Raw genomic sequence first — 25,698 nt, forward strand, 5'->3', positions numbered from 1 at the left:
TAAGGTAAATAGAGGTTAAGTAACTTACCCAAAGTCACACAACTAATGTCTATGGCTGAATCTGAACTCAGATCTTCCTGACTCCAGGCCAAGTGCTCACTATCTACTGCCTCACCTAGTTGCCTCTATTAATCTACCTTTCCTCTAATTTCCCCTCAGTGCCACTGCCAGTTATCTTGACCTATGTCTTGCCACCCTTTTCTGTTGACTCTGGAGGAGAGAGGTTGAAGCTCTGACTCACTCAAATCCAATTCAGTTTCAAGTCAAGACATCAATCTACTGATGTCATTGGTCCTCTTCAAGAACCAAAGATGAAGGGCAGCTAGGTGGCACAGTGGATAGAACACTGGCCCTGGAGTCAGGAGTTCCTGAGTTCAAATCCGGCCTCAGACACTTAATAATTACCTAGCTGTGTGGCCTTGGGCAAGCCACTTAACCCCATTGCCTTGCAAAAAACCTAAAGAAAAAAACCCCCAAAACAAAAACAAGAACCAAAGATGAACAATTTCCGTTGCTCATTTACCCCCTTTTCCTCCAAATTCCCTGTGGAATAAAATGAATTATTTTACCCATCTCTCTGTATGTGTGAATTCTTCCTTCTTCTGATCAGATCATATGAAAGTTAGATTCAAGTGTCAATCATTCCCCATCCTTATTTGTATAGAAAACTGTGCAATGAAAGAAATTATCTTTCATATTAATAACCAGTTATTGAGACTAACATTTTTATTTCTATTTACTCATTCATAAATAAACCCCTGTTGGCTACACAGGCAATCTTTGAAGATATCATTGATCTTGCCCCAGAATATATCTAGACTATCTTATTGAGGCAGAATTATTAACCCACTCAATTAGAAAAATCTTACAAAGAGAATCTAATCTAGGTGAATTTTTGTCCATTGTGCTTTTTTTTTTTCAAACAGGCTTGAAAGTAGAGGTGGGGGTGGGGAGGTGTAGATCTCTTTGTCTAGATTGCCCAAGTCTGAGGGTGGTCTGAGGGTAGGAGTGACATAATTAAAGTTATTATAATATTCAATCTCATTAATTTCTACCAATCAGAGTTGGTTGCTGATTGTTGGAAATTTGTAAGCCAAGAGCATGTAAGTTTTCAATGACCTCCATGATTTGTCTTTCATTTGGGAGAGAAAGTCAAATTATTATTCTCTTATTATTTGATAGCCATAATTAATAAAATGATTACCCAGAAATTGTCTCAAACTCATTTATCACAGTAACTTGATTATGTGAGATTTTCCTTAATGCTTTCTCATCCCCCTCTAGGGTATTCCTTTTCTCTTTTCCATTATTTTTTAAACCTATTTTTTAAAATTCTCTTGTTTATGAAGATGCAATATAATCACTCCCAGACTTTTACTAATTGGACTTCCTCCATGAATCATGATAGCATTCAGAGAAGACATTTATTATCGTTAATTTAAATGTTATCCTTGTTTAATCCTTTATCATTATTATTCATGTTTATCTTTTTGTTTCTCTTCCCTCCTGTATTTGAACTTCAGCTTTTCTCTGCAGCTCTGGTGTTTTCATTAGGAATTCTTAGAAGTTCTATATTTCACTTTACTGGAATATTATATTCCAAATTCTCTGCTGCTTTATAATGGTGGCTGCTAGATCATGTATGATCCTGACTCTAGCTCCTAGGTAAGTTTTAAATTTTGTCTATGATGTTCCTAAAAGTTTTCAATTTGAAGTTTCAAGAAATAACCAGTGGATTCTGTTTTTATTTTGCTCTCCAATTCTAAGAGGTTTGTGCAGTTAAGATTTCTTGAAATATGGTGGCTAGGCACCTTTTTGGTTATTGTATGAAGATAATCTGAAGATTTTTTTTCCTTCTCAATCTGTTTTTCAGATCAATTTTTATTACTGTGAAATACCTTATATTTTCTTCTCTTTTTGTGTCTGTGTTTGATACTCTCTGTCTTTGTCTCTCATTTTTGAAGTTTCTTGTCATTAGTTTCTAACTGATCAATTCTAATTTTCAGGGAGCTTGTTATTTGGGTAATATTTTATACTTCCTCTGACAAATTGTTAATTCCATTTTCAATTTTTTTCTTCCCTATTTCTCTTTTCTATTTTTTTCCTTGAGCATCCTTATTTCATTAATAAAAAAACTTTTTTTATCTCTTTTTAAGGACTCTTTCAGGATTTCTAGTTGTTTTTTTCCCCAAACTGAATTCTTCTCTGAGGCTTTGCTTTTAAATGTTTCAGAGTTATTCCCTTCTGCATTCGTGAGGATCCCCACCACTATAATCACTCTCTATGGTGAGATTATTTTTTTTTTGTTCACCCATTCTTCCAGCCTACTTTTTGGTCATTTTTTGCTGCACAAAAGTGTATATTTCTGGAGGGAAGGTCAGGGTTAGTCCTGTTCTTCCTTGCTTTGGGTGTTGGGTGTTATTATATTATTATGTTATTATAGGCTCTCAGAGACAGGTAGAGATTTACAAGCTTTCAGTGCTTCCAAAAGGATCTGATCCAGGAGATAGTCTGATTGCTGTCCTCTCTTCTCTGAGTTCTTCAAGTTTCTAGTCAGGGTTTCAGTCTGTGTTGAACATGGAGTTCTATTAAACACTGCCTTATCAAGCAGCTAGAAATCTCTCTATTGGTTTAAAGTGACAGACCTCTATGTTTAAGTTTTTTCCAGTTGTCAAGCCTAAATTCACTTCTTTGCAATCCATTATAGTTGGTTCTGCCTTCTAGAAAAAAAGTAGAGTAAATCTAATACCTCCTCCTTGGAACATCCCTTCATACTCCATCAGAGCACCACTCTTCTCCTACCCTTCCCCAGTCACACACACACATACACACACACACACACACACACACACACACACACACACACACACACTTACCTAATTTCATCAAATAATCCTCATGACAAGGACTTGGAGTCTTTCAGCATCTAGGATTCCCTCTAAAAACTTTCTAGCTTGTCTATGTCATTCGATTCATGTTGCCCAAAACAGAATATAAAACTCCAGATAAGGTCTTTAAAGAGTAGATTATGGTGAACTATCACCTTCCTAATAATGCTGTCCAAGATTGCATCAGGTTTTTTGGCTATCACATTCTATTGTTGCCTCATACTGAATTTGCAGATAATATCCATGCTTTTCAGAACTGTTATCTTTCCACACCACCTCCTCCTATACTTTCAAAGTTGAGGAGGTTTTTGTATTCAAGTTTAAGACTTTATTTTATTTTGCTATTGAATTTCATCTTAATTAGAACTAGCTCCTTGCTCTAGAGACTCAGTATGTTTTTGATCCTGACTCTGTCAACCAGTGTGTGATTATCCTCAGCTTTATATTATTTTCAAATATGATAATGATAATCACCTGTGGAGGTCCAAGGATGAAGAACCTTGCATATTCTTTCAGACCTTTTCAATATATTGACTAGTTTTGCTGATTCTTTTTCATTTCTTCTTTAATACTATCTTTTCATATATGGGATGACTTTCTGAAATGAGACCAGAGATACTAGAAGGAATTTAGAGGATGTAAAAACAAAAGATACTCATTTTTTTTTTAGTTTTTTTTTACAAGGTAAATGCCCAAGGCCACACAGCTAGGTAATTATTAAATGTCTGAGACCAGATTTGAACTCAGATACTCCTGACTCCAGAGCCGGTGCTTTATCTACTGTGCCACCTAGCCACCCCTAGATATTCAATTTTTTAAAAAAATTTTGATGAGCATTTATTCTCATTAGCCTGAATCATTCCCAGACCTTGCCTATTTCCTAATAGTTTAAAACCTGGAGGATTTAAGGTGTGATCTTTTCTTTGTCACTGCTCTATTCCTATTCTTCCTTCTCTATTTGACTAGTCACATCTTGTTACAATAATTAACTCCCCTTTTGGTTTAGAAGCAATATTATGGGTCCATGAGGCCATGTGTGTCCTCTACTACTTTATGGTATTTATAAAAGATGAAAAGTTAGTAGTAGTACATTCACAATAGCCACAACTCAGGAAAATTCCTAACATTCAGAAAAAGATTTGGCTCTTTGACCTAATTTATTTGCTTGTGTAGCTCCAGATAAGCATCTCTAAATTTGCACCAAAGTATTAAGATATAAGAAATATTTAATAATTATAATAACCAGCATTTATAAAGCATTTTAAGGTTTGCAAAGCACATTGAAAATGTTATCTCATTAAATTCTCCCCAACAACCTGGTCAGGTATGTATAATTATTATTCCCATTTTATAGTTGAGGAAACTGAGGCAGTGGAAGTTGTGACTTACCCAGGGTAACAGCAAATAAATGTCTGAGACTGAATTTGAATTCAAATTGAGTCATGTCTTCCCAACCCCAGGTCCCACAAATCAAAGTCTGCTATAGAGTCTTTTATTGACCAGGAACAGGGAGAAGAAATTAGAGCAAGATCTTATCCATTTTGGGAAATTCTGTCAGGCTTTGAAGAGGTGAGTAAAACCAACAACTTCAAGTTAGCCCTTCTGTTCTACGATTCATGTAAAATCTAGATAATAAACCTTGATTTCTCTGTTCTAAGCTGTATCTCTGTATTTCTTTCATTTTTTTCTTTAGTTCATTGCTACCTCTTTATCAAGGATACTCTTTAATTTCATTCTAGTTCCAGGGGGCTTAGGGACAAAACTTCTCTATTTCTTCCTTTCTATCTTTTCTCTTGTAGACTGGGTTCCTCCTAAAACTCTCAAGGTGGGACTCTAGTCTCTTGTCTGGTATAAGATTTGCCATGGTACAAATTGTCCAGTATGTAATTTTTAATCTTGGGTCAAAGACAGTTTTTTAAAAATATTTTGGATCCATGGGACTTCCAGAGTGGAGCCAAGATGAAGATAGCATGCCCCTGGAGCTTTTTCCTATACAATGTTAAATAAAACCTCTACAAAGACTTTAAAGCTACAGATTCCATCCAAAAAAAAAAAAAAAGATAGAACAAGTTTTCAACTGTAAATATTGTGGAGGATCTTCAGTGAAGGTCTGTCTCTTTGAGGTAAAAAAAGGAAGTAAAACTCAGCTAGGCAGGAGAGCAGAGAAAGACAGGCTTTCCCAGGTTGCAGAAGCTAAACAGCAGCACTGGTCCCAGCAGCTAGATAGTAAGCCAGCAGGGAGGATCCCAACCTCAAACATGGTCTGAATCCTGGGAACAATGGGACAAAAGACAAGACTGGGTTGGGAACAAACCTCTGCTGTCTGGGTAATATCTTGGTCAGTGATAAGATCACAGACCCAGCACAGAAAACTCAGGACTGTACTCTCTATACCACAGAAGCAGAGCTCAACGATCAAAAAGAGCAAAAAAGCCTAAAATAATCCTAACCATAGAAAGTTACTATGCAGATAGAGATGATAAAAATACCACCTCAGAAGAAGAAAGCAGTGACAAATTATCTACATGGGAAGTCTTAAAGGAGCCTGTGAATTGGACTCAAATCCAAAACTTCATAGAAGAGCTTAAGAAGAATTTAAAAAAAACAAAGAAGAGAGGAAGAAGCAAAATGGAAAAAAAGAAATGAGAGCCATGCAGAAAATTATGAAAAATTGACCAAAGAAATAAACTCCTTTAAAAGTAAAAATAATCAACTGGAAAAAGAATGTAATTCTTCAAATGGAATCAAATGGAAATCAAATGGAAAAGTAACGCAACTCATCTAAAACTCAAATCAACGAACTGGAAATGAATGCACAAAGTAAAATTAACCAACTAGAAAAGGAAATACAAAAACTAAACAAAGAAAATAAACCCCTAAAAATTAGAATTGTCCACAAATTGGACAATCTTTGAGACACCAAGATATTTTAATTAATGGTGGTTTTAGTACCATTGTTGGGTGCTAGGATTGTAAGGTTATGATTGGAGTACTATAGAATCAGAGGGAGAGGCCCTGGACATAAAAACATCATGAAGAGATTTTGCTTTGCTTAATACTTTGTCTACAATTGGAGACAGTATGCTTGGAGAGGGATATAAATGGTTCATGAAATGATTTGACTTTGCAAGATGTTTTAGCTCATGAGGATTTTGTGTACATGAAGGGTACTTGAAAAGGGGGTAAGGTCTAAAGTGATTATATTTGATGTGATTCATGATTCTTGAGAAGTATATTTCTAGTGAAACAGAAGAGAAGAGGATATTTAGTGATTATGGAACAATGCTGCTTATCAATCAATCAAGCAAACAAGCAGTTGACCTTAAAGAATAATACTTCTATTAGGTCAGATAAAAGGAGCATATTTTGACAAAGGGGATGCAAGTGCAAGACAGGGTTAAAGCAATACAAATATAAAAAAGGACTATAGTAGGAGAAGACTAGGCATTAGCGAATAAATAACAGCAGGTTAAAAGGCGTAAAGACCTATTTTAGGAGGAAAGAAGGGAGGGTGTGAACACTGAGTAAATCCAATTCACTAGATTTGGCCCAGAGAGGTAATAACATGCATTCCCAGTTGAGTTTGTCCTACCCTACAGAGAAATGGGGGGAGGGAGAAGGGAAAGAAAAAAGAAGAAGGGACTGATAAAAGGGAAGATGGAGGTAAAAGTGAAAGTAAACAAAATTAAAATTTTAAAGATAAGTTGAAGGGGAAAGGGAACATAACATTGGTGAAGAGGAATAAGAGGAAAGGAAAGAGAAAAGTACAAATGGGAAAAGATAACATGGAGGTAAAAATAGAATTAGTAATCTTAACTGTATATGTGAATGGGAGGAACTCTCCCAGAAACTGAAAGAGGATAACAGAATGAATTGAAAAAGAGAATCTTACAATATGTTATTTACAAGAGACACATTTGAAACAGAGATACACACAGGGTAAAGGTAAAAGGTTGGAGCAAAATATATTATGCTTCAATGGAAATAAAAAATTCAGGACCAGCAATCCTGATCTCAGACAAAGTAAAAGCAAAAATAGATCTCATTAAAATGGATAAAGAAGGAAACTGTATCTTCTTAAAAGGCAGCATACATACACAATGAAGTTAAATCATTATTAAAACATATATGCACCTGATAGTATAGCATTTGCTTCTTAGAGGAGAAGCTGAATGAATTACAAGGAGACATAGACAGCAAAACTATAATAGTGGGGGACTTCAATCTCCTTCTTTCAGAGACAGATAAATCTAACTACAAAATAAACAAGAAGAAAGTTAAGAAGGTGAATAAAATCTCAGAAAACTTAGTTATGATAGACCTCTAGAGGAAATTGAATGAGAACAGAAAATATACCTTTTTTCTGTAGTACATGGCACCTATACCAAAACTGACCTTGTATTAAGGCATAAAAACCTTACAATGAAATGCACAAAGGCAGAAATATTAAATGCATACTTTTCAGATCATGATGCAATAAAAACTACATATAATAAAGGACCATGGAAAAATAAACCAAAACTTAATTAGAAACTAAATAATTTTAAAGAAAGAGTGGATCAAACAACAAATCAAAGAAATAATCATTTCACCTAAGAAAATAACAATGAGACATCATACCAAAATTTATGGGATGCAGCCAATGAAGTTTTGAAGGGAAATTTTATATCTCTAAATGTTTTACATGAATAAAATAGAGAAAAAGGAGATCAATGAATTGGATATGCAACTAAAAAAAGCTAAGAAAAGAACAAATAAAAGATCCTCAATTAAATACCAAATTAGAAATTCTGAAAATTAAAGAAGAGATTAATAAAATTGAAAGCAAGAAAAGGACCAATCTAATAAATAAAACCAAGAGTAGCTTTAATGAAAAAATTCAAAAAAATAGATCTGTTAATATGATTAAAAATAAAGAATACCAAATTACAAGTATTCAAAAAATGGAAAAGGTGAACTCACTACCAATAAGGAGGAAATTAAAGAGATAATTTGGAGCTATTTTGGTCAATTGTTTGTCAATAAATTTGATAACCAATGATATGGATGAATATTTACAGAAATACAAACTACCCAGATTAACAGAAAAAGAAATAAAATATTTTAATAACCCCATTTCAGAAAAAAAAATTGGAGAAACCATCAATAAACTCCCTAAGAAAAATGTCTCCAGGTCCAAATGGATTTACATGTGAATTCTACCAAACATTTAAGGAACAATTCAGTAGAAGAAGGAATTCTGCCAAATTTCTTTTTTGAGACCAATTTGGTGCTGAGATCCAAAACAGGAAGTGTCAAAAACAAAGAAAATTGTAGTCTAATCTCCAAAATGAACATTGATGCAAAAATCTTAAATAAAAATTTTAGCAAAGAGATTACAGCAAGTTATTATTAGGATAGTACATTTTGATCAGATAGAATTTATACCAGGTATGCAGGATGGTTCAATATTAGGAAAACATTCAACCTAATTGAACATATAAGTAACAAAACCAACAGAAATCATATGATTATCTCAACAGATGCTGACAAAACCTTTGACAAAATACAACATTCATTCCTAAACACTAGAGAGTATAGGAAAAAATAGAATTTTACTTAAAATAATAAATATCAGAGCAGCTAGGTGGTGCAATTGATAGTGCACAGCCCCTGGAGTCAGGAGGACCTGAGTTCAAATGTGACCTCAGAAAATTAATAATTGCCTAACTGTGTGACCTTGGGCAAGTCACTTAACCCCAATGCCTTAAATAAAATTAAAAAAAAAAATAAAATAAATAATAATCAGCAAATATTAAATGTAATAGGGATGAACTAAAAGTATTCCCAATAAAATTGAGGTGAAACAAGGATGCCCATTATCATCACTACTATTCAATATTGTATTAGAAATGTATTAGACTTGACAATGAGGAAGCAAAACTTTCACTCTTTGTAGAAGATAAGACAATATACTTAGAGAACCCAAGAAAATCAACTAAAACTACTTGAAACATTTAATAAATTCAGCAAAGTAGAAGGATATTAAAATTACATATATCATTAGCATTTCTATGTATGAACAACAAAGCCCAAGGATAAGAGATGGAAAGACAAATTTCATTTAAACCACTGTAGAAAACATAAAATATTTAGTAATCTACCATTCAAGACAAACCCAGAAACTGTATGAACACAATAACAAAACTTTTTTCATACAAATAAAATCAGATCCAAACAACTGGAAAAATGTCAGTTGTTTACGATTTGGTAGAGCTAATATAATAAAAATGACAATTCTACCCAAATTAAATTATTTATTTAGTACCATACCAATCAAACTATCAAATAACTATTTTACCAAGCTAGGAAAAAAATAGTAACAAAATTCATCTGGAGCAACAAAAGGTTGATAATATCAAGGGAACTAATTGAAAAAAAAATAAAGGAAGGTGACCTACATCTACTAGACCTAAAACTATACTATAAAGTGACAGTCATCAACACTGCCTGGGGTTAAGAAAAAGAGTAATAGATCAGTAGATAGATGCATTTTTTTTGGTACCAGGATAGATACAAAAGAAAAATAGTAAATGATTAAATAATCTATTGTTTGACAAACCCAAAGACATTGGCTTCTGAGATAAGAACTAATTATTTCACAAAAATTTTTGGGAAACTGGAAAATAATATGGCAAAAACTAAGTATAGACCTACATCTCATACCCCATACCAAAATAAAGTCAAAATGGGTAAAGAATTTAGACATAAAGGATGATACTATGGACTAGTGAACAGATCAGGAAATACTCATCTATCAGATCTATGGAAAGGGGAGAAGTTTATGTCCAAGCAAGAAATAGAGCACATTATAAATTGCAAAATGGATGATTTTGATTATATTAAATTAAAAAGTTTTGTACTAATAAAATCCAATTGTATAAAGATTATAAAGAAAACAGCAAACTGGAAAATAATTTTCATAGCTAAGGGTTCTGACAAAAGGTTTCATTTCTAATATATATAGAGAATTAAATCAAATTTGTAAGGTCACAAGTCATTCCCCAGTTGATGAATGATCAAAAGATATGAACGAGCAAGTTTCAAACGAAGAATTTAAAGCTATATATATAATCATATGAAAAAAATGTTCCAAATCATTACTGATTAAAGAAATGCAAATTAAAGCAACTAAGAGGTACTACTACCTCATGCCTATCAGATCGATTAAGATGACATAAAGGGGAAATGATCAATGTTTGAGAGGTTGTGGGAGGATTGAGACATTAATACATTGTTTATGGTGCTGTGAACTAATCCAATCATTCTAGAGAGCAATATGGAACTATGTCCAAAGAGCAATAAAACTGATCCTACCATTTGACTCAGCAACAATACAAGGCCTATATTCAGAAAGAAATCATAAAAAAATGGGAAAAGTCCTACATTTTTCAAATAATGACAAGGAACTGGAAATTGAGGGGATGCCCATAAATTGGGGAATGGCTGAACAAGTTATGATATTTGAATGTTATTGGAGTACTACTGTTCTATAAGAAATCATGAATGTTCAGACTCTAAAGAAGCATAGAAAGAATTGCAGGAATTGATGCTGAGTGAAAGAAGCAGAACAAAGACAAGATGGTACAAGTAACAACAACATTATGAATTGTTCAACTTTGATGGATGCAGCTCCTCTCAGCAATTTAGGGAACTAGGACTCCCTAGAAGCCCTGTTATGGACAGGTCTCCAGACAAAGAAAAAACAAGCAAAAATAAACAAAAATAAAAAACTCAAAAAACTACAGAATCTGACTGAACACTATGTTCACTTTTTTTAGTTGTTTTTTTTTTAGTTTTTGCAAGGCAATGGGGTTAAGTGGCTTGCCCAAGGCCACACAGGTAGGTAATTATTAAGTGTCTGAGGCCGGTGCTCTATCCACTGTGTCACCTAGCCACCCCTATGTTCACTTTTGAAAAATTTTCTCTTAGGTTTTTTCTTCCTGTTCCATGGTTTTCTTCCCTTACTCCTAATTCCTCATACAGAAAATAACTAATATGTAAACATGTTAAACACAAAGGTACAAATATAATGTTCACTAGACTATTTGCCACTGAGGAGAGGGGTGTATGAGAAGGGAGGGTAGAAGAAAATTGTGTAACTTATAAATATGCATGTGGATGAATGTTGAAAAACTTTCATAACATATAATTGGAAAAATAAAAGATAGTCATTAAAAAAAAATTTGGATCTTCTTGTGATCAGGGCAGAGCCAAGATGGCAGAATAAGGTAGGCACTCACATGAACTCTCCCAAGTATCCCTCCAAAAGACTTTAAAATATTACTTCAAAATAAATTCTGATAGATAGAACTAACAAAAGGATGGGGGAAAACAATTTTCCAAACCAAGACAAACTAGAAGGTTGACAGAAGGTATGTCTTGCTGAGGTGAAAGTGGAGTGCTGTCTAGAACAAGTAGTCTGGGCAAACCATCAGCAGACCCCAGGCCCCAGCAAGCCAGCAGCAAAGACCTGCCCTAGCAAGCCAATGTAGCCTTTGGAGGCAACTGAATCAGCAGTAGGGACTCAATAGGCTCTCAACCCACAGATATAAGGGGTCATACAACTGGTCAGATTATAGGGGACACTTTACTGACATTGAGTGCAAGACTTTGTTGCAATGACCAGACTGGGGTCCGGTTGACAGACCAGGGTCATAGTCTTAGTTTGAGGAGAACTAGTACAATAGAGTGTGTGGCTGTAGGGAAGTGGGGATCATGGCTACAGGGCACAGGCCCAGGGCAGAAAGGAGAGCTTGTGGTGGTCCACAGACCAGAGCACAGTTCCGGAGAGCAATGATTACACTTTTCCTTAAACCATATCACCTTGTTTTTGTTGTTTGTCCTTCATTCTCAAAGGAGACCATGACCTTGAGGGGGGGGCAGCCATGACAAGCATCTGAATTTGATTTGAGTGAGAGGGTGCTGTGCTAAGTCAACAACCTCATTTTCTCCTTCAGAGCCATCTGGGTCCAGTGGCCAGATATGAATCAGGACAACTAGAGATAGCTCTGGATGTTAGAGACAGTTGGAGTTGCTTGAGGGTCTGAGGACTAATTTGAACTGAAGTCCGCCTGACTCCAGGGTCAGTGCTCTATCCACTGAGTTTTTAGAATAAAAGAGGATTGTAGGCCATGTCTAGTCCACCATCTTGTTGGTCACATGACCTAGAAGTTTTCTATTTTTCAACTGAACATACCTGTGCTACCTGGCAATTTTGTGATTCAATTTATATTACTATCTCGAAAATTTCATATTTGAGGATGATTGTTAGTTTTTTAGCTGTAAATTTGAGACTAAAAAATATTGTGCTACATGTGCTACATGAAAGTTTTCAAACTCCCAGTTTCCCTATAGCAGCAGGGAAGCAAATGAAAGGACAATGCTTTTATCTCCTAGTAGACCCCAGAAAACTGTTTTGGATTTGGGACAGACAATACATTTAAAATTCACTCCTACTTATTTACCAAGGACAGAACAGTTTTCAAAATGAGGAGGGGTGGAAGAGCAGAGTAGTAAAGATCTGGTGTGTGTCCATAGTACCTGAAAGTTTTTCTTTATGTGAAAAGGCTGGAAGTGCTTTGGGGAGAAAATTGAGAACTGGACCATTCATAGACATTTTTTCATTGGCCTACCATAATGCTAGGAGGAGCTGATCTTTTGCTTCCCTTTTTCCTGTTACTGTTTCTCCTTGTCCATTTTGAGTTGAATGTTTCCTTACATTAAGTTCTATATGTGTTCTACTCTTTTGAACAGTTTACATGAATTTGAAGTTCAAGTGGCTTCTTTTTCCACGTTTATACATGATGTTCAACACAATTGTGTGTCAAGTTACTTATTCTTTCCTTTTTTCCTCTAACCTATCCTTATCCCCTTTATTTCCCTTTTAGAATCTTCAAAACTTAACAAAAAAATTTAATGGTCTTGTATCTTGACTAACTTTATTACTCCCTGTGACTCCCCATCTACTATTAGAATGTAAAATGTTCATCTTCAAAAGTCTTATTGTTCACTTCTATTTATTCCTTCTAGACTTTGTTACTCCTGCATTTGAATTTTGAAGTTACTTCTAAATTTCCTTCAAACATCAGAAATGTTTCATTGTGAATTTTTTTCCTTAAAGGATTAAGCTCACTCTCACTGATTTTTTAAGACCTTTATTTTGTACTTTTTGGAATATTTCATTCCATATTCTCTGCTCCTTTTTAGTAATAACTACTTTTGTTATCTTGATTGGGGTTCCTTGATATTTCAGTTCTTTCTTTCTGGCTACTTCCAATATTCTTTATCTGGAAGCTCTGAATTTTGAGAATGACAGCCCTGGGAGTTTTAATTTTATTTTTTTCTAGGAGGTAATTGATGAATTCTTTCCATTTTTTGTATTGCCTTCTTGTTCTAATATATCTAGCAAATGTTCTTTAATCACTTAAATATGATATCCAGTTTTTTTAAAATGAATTTTGGGTAATGCTTTTATTCTTTTTTTAAGTTTTTTTTTTTGCAAGGCAAATGGGGTTAAGTAGCTTGCCCAAGGCCACACAGCTAGGCAATTATTAAGTGTTTGAGACTGGATTTGAACCCAGGTACTCCTGACTCCAGGGCCAGTGCTTTATCCACTGTGCCACCTAGCCACCAATGCTTTTATTCTTAAGCTAACTCTCCTTGCTGATTTCTAGGTCAGTTCTTTGTATATCTTACATTTTCCTCTATTTTATCAATATTTTGACTTTTTAGTAATTCTTGTGGTCTCATGAAGTCATTACTCAAATTGGTCCATTTCAATTTTTAGGAAGTTATTCTGGAGTTATTCTATATTTATTTATATAAATCTCCATTCTAAATTTAGTCCACGGTTTTAGATATTTTTTAAACTATGATTTATCCTATTATTAATTGATCTCATCATTTTTTTACAACTTTGCAAGCAACTACTATGTTAAAACCTGTTTTGAAATTGGGGGGAACAATAATGGTTATGTTAGAGATCTTATAGGATTAGTTTATCAGTAAGAGAAACACTGATCGAAGGGGAAACTGAGACAAGTGAATTGATCCTGTATCATTTTCTTATTGATTTTAATTATTTATAATTTATATTTATAATTGTTTTTGTCTAATAACTGCTTTTGTCCTGGAATTGCTTAAGTTGCAGTTCTTTGTCTCTGAATTTGTCAGAAATCAGATTTATTAAAATATTATAATCTGTTAAAAATAAGTGAAAATTTTGGAAAGTTGGTAAAGTTAGAAAATTTTCAGCTCTCCAAATCCCCTCCACAAAAAAAATGTGCCTAAATTAACCATTGTTGAATTTCACTCACAACAATTAGGACAATCAAAAATTAAGTGATTATTATGTGACTGCCATTGCTAGTAAAAAAAGACAAAAGTAGAAATTTTTGTTCTCAAGGAACTGACAGGTAGTTGAGTGAGAAACATGTACATATCTAGGTATATTCAAATTAGAAACAAGGTAATTCTAGGACAAAGGCACTGGCAGATGGATAGATCTGAATTTGAGCTAAACATTGAAAGAAACCAGGGAATGAATTTTAGATATGGGGAAAGAGCTGACCATCATAGAATTGTAAGGTATGAACAATGATGAGGCCTGTATGACTTAACTGTTGTGAATGGGGAGTAATATAAAACAAGTTTGGAAATGTAGGTTGGCCCAGTTTTGTTTTAGACCCTTTTCTTCTCCCTCTATACTACTTTTCCCTTGGTGATCTCATTAGCTCCCATTACTTCAATTGTGTTGATATTTGTCAGATCAACTTATTCAACCCTAATCTCTCTTCTGATTTCCAGATGCCTATTTGAAATTTTGAACTAAATATCCAGTCAACATTGTAATCTTAACATATCTAAAACTAAGCTCATTATCTTTCTCCCCAAACCCTTTCTCTTCTTCCACCCAATCTCTCAGGCTCTACAGTTTTTTACTTTCCATGTCCAATTTGTTGCCTGTCTGCTGATTTTTATGGCATTTCTTGTATGTCCCCTTCTCCTGATACTGCCACCATCCTGATTCACTCTCATTACCTCATACCTAAACTACTGCCATAGCCTACTAATTGTTCTCCCTGCCCAATCTCTCCCCTCTAAGTCCTCCACTGTTGCTAAATTTTCCTAAAGTACAGAACTGTGCACATCTCCTCAACCCACTTAGTAAAATCCAATGGCTCAGGAGGCTAGGTGGCACAGCAGGTAGAGCACTGGCCCTGGAATCAGGAGTATTAGAGTTCAAATCTGGCCTCAGACACTTAATTACCTAGCTGTGTGGGCTTGGGCAAGCCACTTAGCCCCATTTGCCTTGCAAAAAAAAAAACCCTACCCCCTCAAAAAAAAAACGAAGGCTCCCTCTCACCTCTAGGTTAAAATGATCCCTATTTTGCATTCAAATCCCTTCACAAGCTGAACCCTTCCTACTTTTCCAATCCTCTTACACCTAGCATCCCCTCTACCCCTATACTTTTTAATTCAGTGACAATAGCCTCTTGTTGGTTCCTGAAAAATTTTAACTCCAGACTCTGTTGACTACTTGTTCCCTATGCCTGGAATACTTGTCCTCATTTCCACTTTCTGACTTCAAGTCCCAGCTAAAATCCCATCTTTGACACAAACTTTCCCCTGATCTCTCTCAATTGCTAGAGCTTTTCCCCTTGATTATCTCCAATTTATTCTTTATACATCATTTGTACAGTTGGCATGTTGTCTCCCCTTGAGTGCAGGGACTGTCTTTTGGAAGGCTCATTCTCAACCTTTGCCTTCTAGCTCCCTTGAAAATTTTGCTCAAATTCTTTACTTTCCATTAAGTCTTTCCTGTTTTTCTTTGCTCCTGCAGTTTTGTTAAACTCCCATTTTACAGTACATAAATAGTTGTTGTATATAAAGTACAAATGACTATAGCTGAACCTATAGAGTCAGGAAGACCAGAGCTCAAATTCGGCCTCAGAAACTTATTAGCCATGGGTTTCTCCCACAGTTGAGAGGACAGAATGAGATATTTAGAAAGCATTTTGCTATAAAAATTAGTTCTCCCATTAAAATGTGAACTTGAGAGTAAGGTACATGATTTCGTCTCTGTGTTCCCCAGCACTTAACAGTATTTGGCACATCATATTTGGATAAATGCTTAAATAATCACACATACCTTGGGGAGAAAAGCTTTATAGCTGTATTTATCCTACTAAACAGAATGCTTATTTGTAATCTGCACATATCAGGATCTTGCATTTTTCTATACTTCAGCTGCATGACTGTGAAGATATGGTTTGCTGTAGAAAAAACTGGCCAGAGACTATTTGTTTCCCTCCTCAAGCTGCCATTAGGAATTCTCTCAATGCATATAAATTTACAAAGATTTTATAGAAAGTTATATAGTTCTTAGTTGCTTGTATTTCCTTGGACACTTAAAAAAAATTGGCAATACCTTTCCAATAGTGTAACCTTCCCCTCATTTGAGAGATTTAAACAGTCTTGCATGCCTTTTAAAATTGTTTCAATGACCAGCACCCATTTTCTTATTTGTTATTCTTCCCTGAATACATCTCCCTAAAGGAATATGTCTATTTCTGGTGGAAGAATCCAAATGTGTTTGGTCATCAACAATGAAATTAGATCATTTAAAAATATCGGTAAATTTCTTCTATTTCATGTCTAGTTGTTACTCTTCCACTTTCAAATATGTTTGTAATTAGATTTCACATCAGGCTTTTTGCAGGCATTGCTGCCTTTCTACTTTTCAAGGCATATTGACTGCAATATTATCAACCTCATTCAAAACATTTTATAAATGGGATTGAGCTCTAATTCGAGATTCTCTTAGCTAGCATCCTTCTATTTAAAAAAAAACTAAGAATTTGCTGGTTATGATGAATTAAAGAATCTCAATTTCATTTGAGTTATTTTACAAATGGTTCAACTTTACTAAGATTCTGAATTGTCCCTTTAATATAGAAAAATGCAGAATGTTACATACAGTCACTGAGTTACAGTTTTAGTTAGCATTTCCAGTTTTTCCCCCCAATAAGGTACTATGAGAGAATTATTTAGAAATGGTTTGAATAGAATGATTTTCCTAACTGGACATCTTGTAGTGGAGTGGTTAAGATTCCTGGGCTTGGAGTCAGGAACATAAATTTGGCCTCAAAAACTAACTAGTCGGGGCGGCTAGGTGGTGCAGTGGATAAAGTACCGGCCCTGGAGTCAGGAGTACCTGGGTTCAAATCTGTTCTCAGACACTTAATAATTACCTACCTGTGTGGCCTTGGGCAAGCCACTTAACCCCATTTGCCTTGCAAAAATCTAAACAAAACAAAAAAAACCCCACTAACTAGTTGTTTGATTCCAGGCAAGTCGCCTAACTTGCTGGCCTCGGTTTCCTCCTTCCATCCTCTATAAAACAGGGATGATAACAGCATGTTCCTCCCTTGGTGGTTGTGAGGATTAAAAAAGATAAACCATTGTAAAGCCCCAAGCACAGTGCCTAACACATTGTTCCAACTGCATGCAAGCTGGGATAATTCTAACTGTTCATTTTAGTAGTTGATGATTTGATTTTAGTCACAAATTATTCTGAAATGACTAACAGTGATCATTTTCTATTCATGTGAATTCTATTCTTTGGAAAGTATTGAGATAAATGTGTGATCAAATTAATGAATTCTTTAAATTCAGAATTCTACTAAGCGAATTTATTTTCAGTGAGAGATTCTTTATAATGAAAGATTACCTTTCAGCAAACAGTAAAAATGGAAAACTATTAAACATCAAGTAACATTGGTAGACACTATGAAATCTTATCATACAAAGGAATATAATAAAGTGAGAAATAAGTGCCACTGCATTTATCTTGACAGCTTTCTTCACCAAGCTGCTTTATTACAGCAGGAAAAATTTTACGCTAAATGCATAGGGCTTGAAGAAACTGCATATTAGTTTTTTAAAATGACTAAGCAAGTGTGAAATAAGATCCTTCAAATACAGATTTCAGTAACACACAGTTTACATACAGCAATAATTTATTCTAAATTGTTCATTTAGTTTCTGTTGAGACATAACCCATGTCTCAATAATAAAAGAGCAGCCATCTCACCTCAAATACCAGAATATACAACAAGTTACAGCATAGCAAAAATTAATTCTACCTACTTTCCGATAAAATCTAATTCAGGTAAAATAATTTCATTCAAGGTTTTATTGTTACACAGATTTCCTTTTTTTTAAGAGCACAACTAGTGTAAATTTTTACACCATAGCTATCTATGCACATTATGTGACCACAGAACTGTTAATCATTACGTCAGAAATTGAACCATCAGTTTCATTCATGCAGAAGAGCAAGCTGGGAAAATTTGTTCATTTGGAACCATATTACTGTGAATTTCACAGTCACATGATTAATTTTTGGATTAGATGGACTCTTGATTATACTAAACTGAGTTTTGTTTTTTGCATAAATACCAATTTCTCCCTGATGTAAGTTTAATCATTTTATAATCTAGAAATGATTGATACACAGCAATATATTGTACTCTCTATCTGTAGTGTTCATTATTTTAAGACAAGCAATAATTAAAGGATCATGGTAAGGGATGCTACTTAAATACATGTAAAACATTCTGTACAAATATACTTGCTTTATCAATTTTCCTCTAAACTATCAAGTGTCCCTCCAAAATATAACCAGTGAAGACAAAGTAAACTATTAAATATGGCTTCCAGAACAAAGACCCTCTAGCAATAATCAATCTATTTACAAAAAACCTCTTACTTTTTAAAGTTTCATCTGAAACAAATTTCTACATAACACTTGTAAATTATACATAATTTTGTTTCACCATTTTAATTGTTTTAAACAGAAGTTACCAGGTAAGACCCAGAATGGCGCTTAGGGCTTTGAGCTCCACTAGACTCTGTGTTTTCAGTTTTTGAATCTCGTTTTTTTGTGCTGTTATTTACTGGTGTAGGGATCTGTGATGGGCGGGCTGAACTGCTATCTGCACTGCTTTTCCTAGGACTTGGATTATAATTGAAAGGAGTCACCCTGGCAGCAACAGTTCCACTAGGTGAACTGTGCTTGCTTGAGTTAGTAGAACTGAATGGTGTACGCTCAGCAATAGAACTTTCACTAGTCTCTGGTGTAGGGACAAGACTGCCTTGTCCCGATTTTGTCTCAGTAGCCTTTTTATCTGGGCTATCTATCTGAATGAAAGAATTCAGACGGTTTTCTAAACCTACAGTGCGAACAGGAGCACTGCTACCATTGCCCCCATTTGTTTTTCCCTGATTATCTTTTGAATCTTTATTACTAGAATTAACCTTCTCTGAAACAGTGTCAATCACTGGGGGTGTATTTCCAGTAGGAGATCTTCCTGACCGAGGGTTATTTATGGGACAGTCCTCAATTCTTACCCATACATCTTCTGTCTTGGAGACAGCAGGTGCCATTTGATAAATTAAAGTTTTTGAATCGGCACCATTTGTAGCACCTGAGGAAGTAACCTGGGAAACACTGCTTATGGGAGTCATTTCATTTTCTTTTATTTTTCTCCAAGTTCCTTTTGCTGGCCCCTGATTTTCTTTAGTCTGTTTTGTTCCCAGAAATGGGCTAACATGTTTTTCATCTTCACTTTTTGCCTTTTCACTGGATTCTGATGATGCAGAGAGAATAGAGGAGGAACTTCCAGTTCTTCTCCAAGTGCTCACACGAGGAAGTGATGATGAATGTTTACTGTGCTCACGTTTCCAAGTTCCTGACCTATTAATTGGAAGTCTAGAAGGGCTCTCAGAATGGGAGCGAGCTATATCATGACGCTTTGCTGATCTTCCATCATTAAACTCTATAGAAGGATTAAGATTTGGTGGAAGTTTTCGCCAACCACCAGCCTGAATGGATGAATGTGCAGATAAAGACATATCAGGAAGAGATGGACTTAAAACTGGAGTCTGAACTTGGGATCTAGTAGGAGAATCTGGTCTAGAAGAAGAAGACAAAGATTCAAATGATGCAGACTCTTCCAATTTTCTCCTTAATGTTGGGCTTGGAGTTTCTTTGATGAAAGTTGACTGACGCACTAAAACAGGTCTTTCTGATCTATCAGATTCACTTCCACTAGATTTGGTTGAAGACATTCTGGAAAGTTCAACCTTTTTACTAGTTCCATTGCTGTTAGTTATCTGATTTAGTCCTTTGGAGGCAGATTCACTTCTGGGTATACTACTGGCATTCTTGGATAAACTTGTTTGCTTATTAAGATTTTGCTGGCTCATTTGTCTTCCTGGAGATGTGTACGACATTTTTCCTGAACCTGAGGACTTAGTTGAAGCAGTACTTGGGGATGATGTCCGTGGCAGTTGAGACAATTTGTTAGGAGGACTTATTCCATTTCTACCAGGAGAAATTGAGTTTCTTCCTGGAGACTGCATAGGTCTACTCAATGGTTGCTGAGAAGGTCTTGAAGGGGTTGAATCTCTAGATCCTGATCTAGAAGGCCCTTTACTTGATCCACCAGGTTGGGATGTCTGCCTGGTTAAAGGACTTAATTCTGATTTCACTGATGGCTTAGTTCCTCTAGGAGAAGTACTAGATGCTGGACCCTCATTGGGGCTTTTGGAAGCTGGAGTTTTAAGGGATGGGCCCTTTTTAGATACTGGGCTTGTACTTGAAGAGCTATTCCGGATTCCTGGAATGTGAATCATTGTCCTACCTCGAGAAATTGAAGGCATGTTTGTTTGCAGGGGTTGTTTCAACTGACTTGAAACTTCTGAATTAGAACGAACTTTTCCAGTGATCAAACTTTTATAAACTTTCTTTCCTCCCTTGATTCCTTTATTTTCAGATTCTATTTTTTTATTTTCTAATGTACTTTTCTCCCCAGGCTTTAGAATTCGTGGGCCTTTATTACTTGTAAAGGGTTTCTCCTCTTGATCAGGGGTAAGATGAAATGGTGATCCAAGAGAAATACCTGATTTTAGTGAAAGAATGGAGTCAGAATCAGATGAAGCTTGTCTAGATAAACAAGCAGCAGCAGCAGCAGCTTGGTGTAAACTACTCACTATAGAATTTGCTCCTTCTTGAATAGCTTTCCAATCAAAGTTCTCTGAATCAGGAGAAAAACCATGCTCTGAATCTGGTCTCTGTATCTCTCTCAAGTCTAATGTCAAATCCTCTGCTAATATACCATCCATGTTCCTAGGACTAGGCTTTTCATCATCACCTTTGAACCTTGATGGTCTTTTCTTTTTTGGCATTGCAGAACTGATACACTCCTGCAAAAGATCATCTTCAGAATCTATGCTAAGAGAACTAAGAGAACTGTTTCTTGAAAAACACACTGGAGTATCTTCAACATGGAATGACTTAGGAGCATATCCTGATGTTTGTGGTCTATTTGGTTCAACCTGTGAGTCAGGTGGCTCAGTCTGTTTAGTAGGTTCACTTTCTTTGTTATTGTTATTTTCCTGGTCAATGTCACTGAGAGAACTCAGAGAAGAATTTCGAGAAAAACAAACTGGAGTATTTTCAATTGCAAAATTCTGTAACTTTTCATCTGTAGCTGCTCCTCTGTCTGGCATATCTTTGGATGATTGAGGAAAAGTGGACTGCTTCTGCAGTAAGGGTTTAGATTGACTTCTATCCATTGGTTGTTTTGTACAAATCTGTGTTCTATTGCTTGGCTGTTGATTTGATGTTAGCTCTATGTGGTTATTAACTTTAGCTTCTGTTTCCTTAGTTTCTTTTCCTTTCAACTCTGCCTTTTCCCTGGAAAGGTCAACATCATCATCATCGAAGTCAAGAGAACTCAAAGAATCATTTCGTGAGAAACAGTAGGGAGTTCCCTCAATGGGTGTATAGTGATGTGGAGAATCAAAAGTAAAGCTTCCTCTTACACGCTCCTCATTATTTGGAAGCTTATCAATAAAGTCTCTTGGATTGTTTTTCAGTTTCTTTGAATCTTTGTTATCTGGGTAAGATCTTTCAACATTCAAATTTTTTGATTCTGCATTTTTTCTTATGCGAGTTCTATATTCAGCACTTTGTGGCATTGGTTTTACTGGTGATGTAGGTTTCTTTTTCTCACTGTCTAGTGGGCTTTTACTGTTTCCAGATGAAGATGCTGAGGCTTGTTGAACCTGATCCATTATCTTCTTCACACGGAAAGGCTTGTGACTCTTTCCTTTAGGCATGGCTGAATTAATGCATTCAGCAAGGATTTCACCTTCCTCTGTTTTGTTGTCATCTGGTGCAGAGGTAGTTGCATTTGGAATTTTTCCCATTTGAATGTCATCTGTACTTCTGCCTTCTGTAGGGATAGTATCTCTTTTTTCAAACTCTCCTAATTGTGTCCCTGTGCTAGTACTTTCAATAACAGCCAACTCATTTGGAGGTGATTCTATTGTGAGATCACTTAAAGATGTAGCTGTGGAAAAGTTTATAGGTGTGCCTTCTACACAATATACTCGTGGCATATCATCTCCAGGAGTAAAACTAACATGTTTTTGAGACTGCAACCTGTTTTGTGAAGGAAGAAGTTTGTACACAGGCAGTTGACTTGGTTTCCTGGCCACTGGAGGAGGTATTTTTGAAGCATTTTGTGAGGGTTTTTTGGTTTTACGTGAAGATTTTGTTGGCATAGCAGAAATAATGCATTCTTCTAATATTTCAATATCATCCTCATCAGAGTCATCCAGTATGTCTTTCTCAGATTCAGTAGGTTTCTCTGCTTTTTTCTCCTTGTTTTCATTTACATCTTCTAGCTGCTCAGGTTCTGTTTCATTTCCATGGTCATTTTCCTGTACAGGGGGCATTATTCTTAATTCCACATCTTTCTGTATAAAAGGTTCATCAAGACTCAGAGCACTTAAACTAGATGAACAAGAAAATCCGTCAGGAGTACTTTCTGTAGCAAAATGCAACAAGGTGTCAGCATCTGGTAGCACCTGGACTCTTTGAACTGCAGCATTTACAGCAGCTTGCCTAGGTCCACTTTCTCTCTTTTCAGTGCTGGGTATTTTGCTTTTTGTTACCTCTCTCTTAGTTTGTACGGTTTGAGGAGGAGGAGGGGTTTTACTTCTACTTGGTGGCATGGTTTGTCCAGGACTATCTGGGAGGTCACTAGGGCTAATGATGCCACTCACCATTCCACTACAGGGTTCACTTTGAACAGAACTTGCAATTGAACGACTCTCAAAACTATCTAGTGAACTGACAGAAGTACATCTGCTAAACATGAGTGGAGTCTCTTGAACATAATGCTCTGGTGGACTTTTAGGTGTCTGCGCACCACTTTTTGCTGGAGATTTGGCACCTGAAGAAAATTCAACAGCTTTATGTCTGGCTGAGTCTGAAGGAGATAAACTAGCAGTTTGGAGTCTGTTGGCTTTAGTTCGAACATGTTGTGATGTTGATGGAATTTCACTTATTGTATCATCAGTTGACACACTTCCACTGTTTTCTTTCAGTTCTGCTATCTGTAGATTATTAGTAGTCTCTGTTCCACGGGTTGTCTGATCCCGTCCTATTTCATCTTCAGCAGATGATAAAGAAGATAATGAACTACATCTTGAAAAACATATTGGTGTGTCTTCCACACAGTAAGTCTGTATTGTTTCCTGATTTATAGAAGCAGCTTTACAAGAGGAAGTCTTCTGAGTCTGACCACTTCTATTCTGTGCTGAACTTGGATGAAGTTGATTCTGCCTTTTGGTACTGACTGAAGTAGTTGATGTATTCCCACCACTTGAAGAGATGTGATCTGTTTTATTACTTTGTACCGATGAACTCTTTGAGAATGAAAAAGATGGTTTTTGTGAGGAGGGAGTAATATCTGCTGCATATTTTAAACTATAATCAATGGGTTGATCTACATGATGCTCTTCTTCATTATATTTTATGCTATAATTTGTTGGTCGGTCTTCTTCCTCATGCTGTTCTTCTTCAGAATAGCGTTCACTGTAGTTGGTTGGTTTATCTTCATCATAATCATCTTCATGACACAAAGATTGGTTAACTTTCTGATTAAGTCCATGATTTGAACTAACTCGATTTTGTTCTGATCCACTAGCTCCCCTTGATCTATATGGAGAAACACATTCTTGCTGTCCAAAACGTGACTGAAACTTGATATGCTTCTCATCAGTGGTTTCACTATAAGCAGAAAAGGGTGTGCTTTGACCTCTTGACTGTCTCTGTTCATTTTGTTTGATTTCATCTTCTATTATATGTTTTGGTCTTGCCCATCTTTCATTCTGTGAAGGACTCTGTCTTCCAGAATTTAACTGTTCATCTGAATATTTAAGGCTATAATTTATTGGGGTATCTAATTCTTCATCATTATCATCCATATGATTTGCACTATGAATTTTATGAGCTAAATCAGCTGGATACTGCCCATAACTACAAAATTTACTTTCATCATCCCCAGAATAGGATTCAATAGAGGGTTTCATTTGACCTCTTTTCCCATAGCCATCACTGCTGCTAACACTATTTAAACTATCATTTGAAGATCTTTTATATTCCATTTTGGCATAAGGCATAGGACATGTTCTGTTTGAATTATCTGATTTGGGAAAATTGTAAGTGTTTGAATGTGCATGGGCAGTAGATGCTCTTCTCAATGTGCTCCTCTCTTCTGCTATACAATGTAATTCTGTTGTAGATCCTGAACCTTGGTCTTCTTGCACATGGATTCCTGATACTTCTTCCATGACTTTAGCAATCTGGGCTGTAGTAGTGGAGATCTGCAATCCTATTCTCTTTGAAGAATTCCCAGAATTTTCTGTTGCTGAATGAAAGGTGCTTATTCCAATTCCTCGTTCTCTGTCTAAGCTCCGATCTTTTTCAGATCGAGAGCTTTCCAAACTTGTCCTTGATGAAGAAGATCCTGGCAACACTGTAGTATTCAAATATGGTGAAAGTACAGTCATATTTCCAGTATTAAAATTGTCCGACCTACTGTCCTCGTGACGATTAATATCAAAAGCATAGTCGCTATATAAATTTTGTTTGTGTCTCTGTTTATTACGATGAGAGGTCTTGGGGCTTAAATTGTCAATATTGTCAAAAGTCTCAGATAAATGTTGAGCATCTAATTCTGCTTCTAGTGCTTTTTGCTTTCTGACATGAAGAGATGGCAAGCTTGAACCAGGAGACATAATGTTGGCATCCTTATACTTTGCAGGTCTGTTTGCCATAAGATTCCTCAATGCTGCAGCACTGCCCATAGCAATCATTTTGTGCTTTGAGTGAATTAGGTTCTTAAGCATACTAACTGCCCCCATGTCCCATAATGCTTCTTGGTCTTTAGTGTTTCTTGCTGAGAGATTCCACAAAGTTCCACACGCATTGCTAACTATTGTCAAACTATGAGACTTTAAGTGCTGTAACAAGGTTTGTAAGCAACTGTTTTCTCTCAAGATTTGCCTAAAATAAAAAGAGAACAGTAAAGCAAAAATTATTAAGGTCAACTTAAAGAATACATATTAACATTAAACAAAATTTTGAATTTGGGCTTATCTCTTAAAAATGACATTAAGATTATTTTATAATATAGTCCAAGTAATCTTTTGAATTCCAAAAACATCCCATCGATCTTCAGATGCCTTCCCCTTGCCTCCCCCCAAGCTAACGTTTAAAATAATCCTGACCAGCTAAAATGAACAGGTAAATATAAAAATTCTGTTCTACTATCTCATCTAATTTCCCCAAGGTCCATTTTTCTTGTTTTTAAAAGTGAAAATACACAGAAACACGCACATAAACACA

General features: G+C 35.6%; 1 protein-coding gene across 5 annotated transcripts in view; it reads right to left on the reverse strand.

The window, feature by feature from the left end:
- Positions 1-8,895: 8,895 nt before the first annotated feature.
- Positions 8,896-25,698, reverse strand: part of APC (APC regulator of WNT signaling pathway) — a 148,989-nt gene continuing 132,186 nt past the window's right edge. For 3 of the 5 annotated variants that reach the window (XM_074200560.1, XM_074200561.1, XM_074200562.1), the window contains one exon: positions 8,897-25,356. In XM_074200560.1, coding sequence (XP_074056661.1) covers positions 18,783-25,356 — 6,574 coding nt within the window. In that variant the 3' untranslated portion in view covers positions 8,897-18,782. Of the gene's footprint in view, positions 25,357-25,698 lie in introns of all 5 variants that reach the window. The other 2 variants (XM_074200564.1, XM_074200563.1) reach the window with 1 other exon arrangement.

The sequence above is a fragment of the Macrotis lagotis genome, chromosome X (assembly GCF_037893015.1).
Source record: "Macrotis lagotis isolate mMagLag1 chromosome X, bilby.v1.9.chrom.fasta, whole genome shotgun sequence".
NCBI classification, from domain to species: domain Eukaryota; kingdom Metazoa; phylum Chordata; class Mammalia; order Peramelemorphia; family Peramelidae; genus Macrotis; species Macrotis lagotis.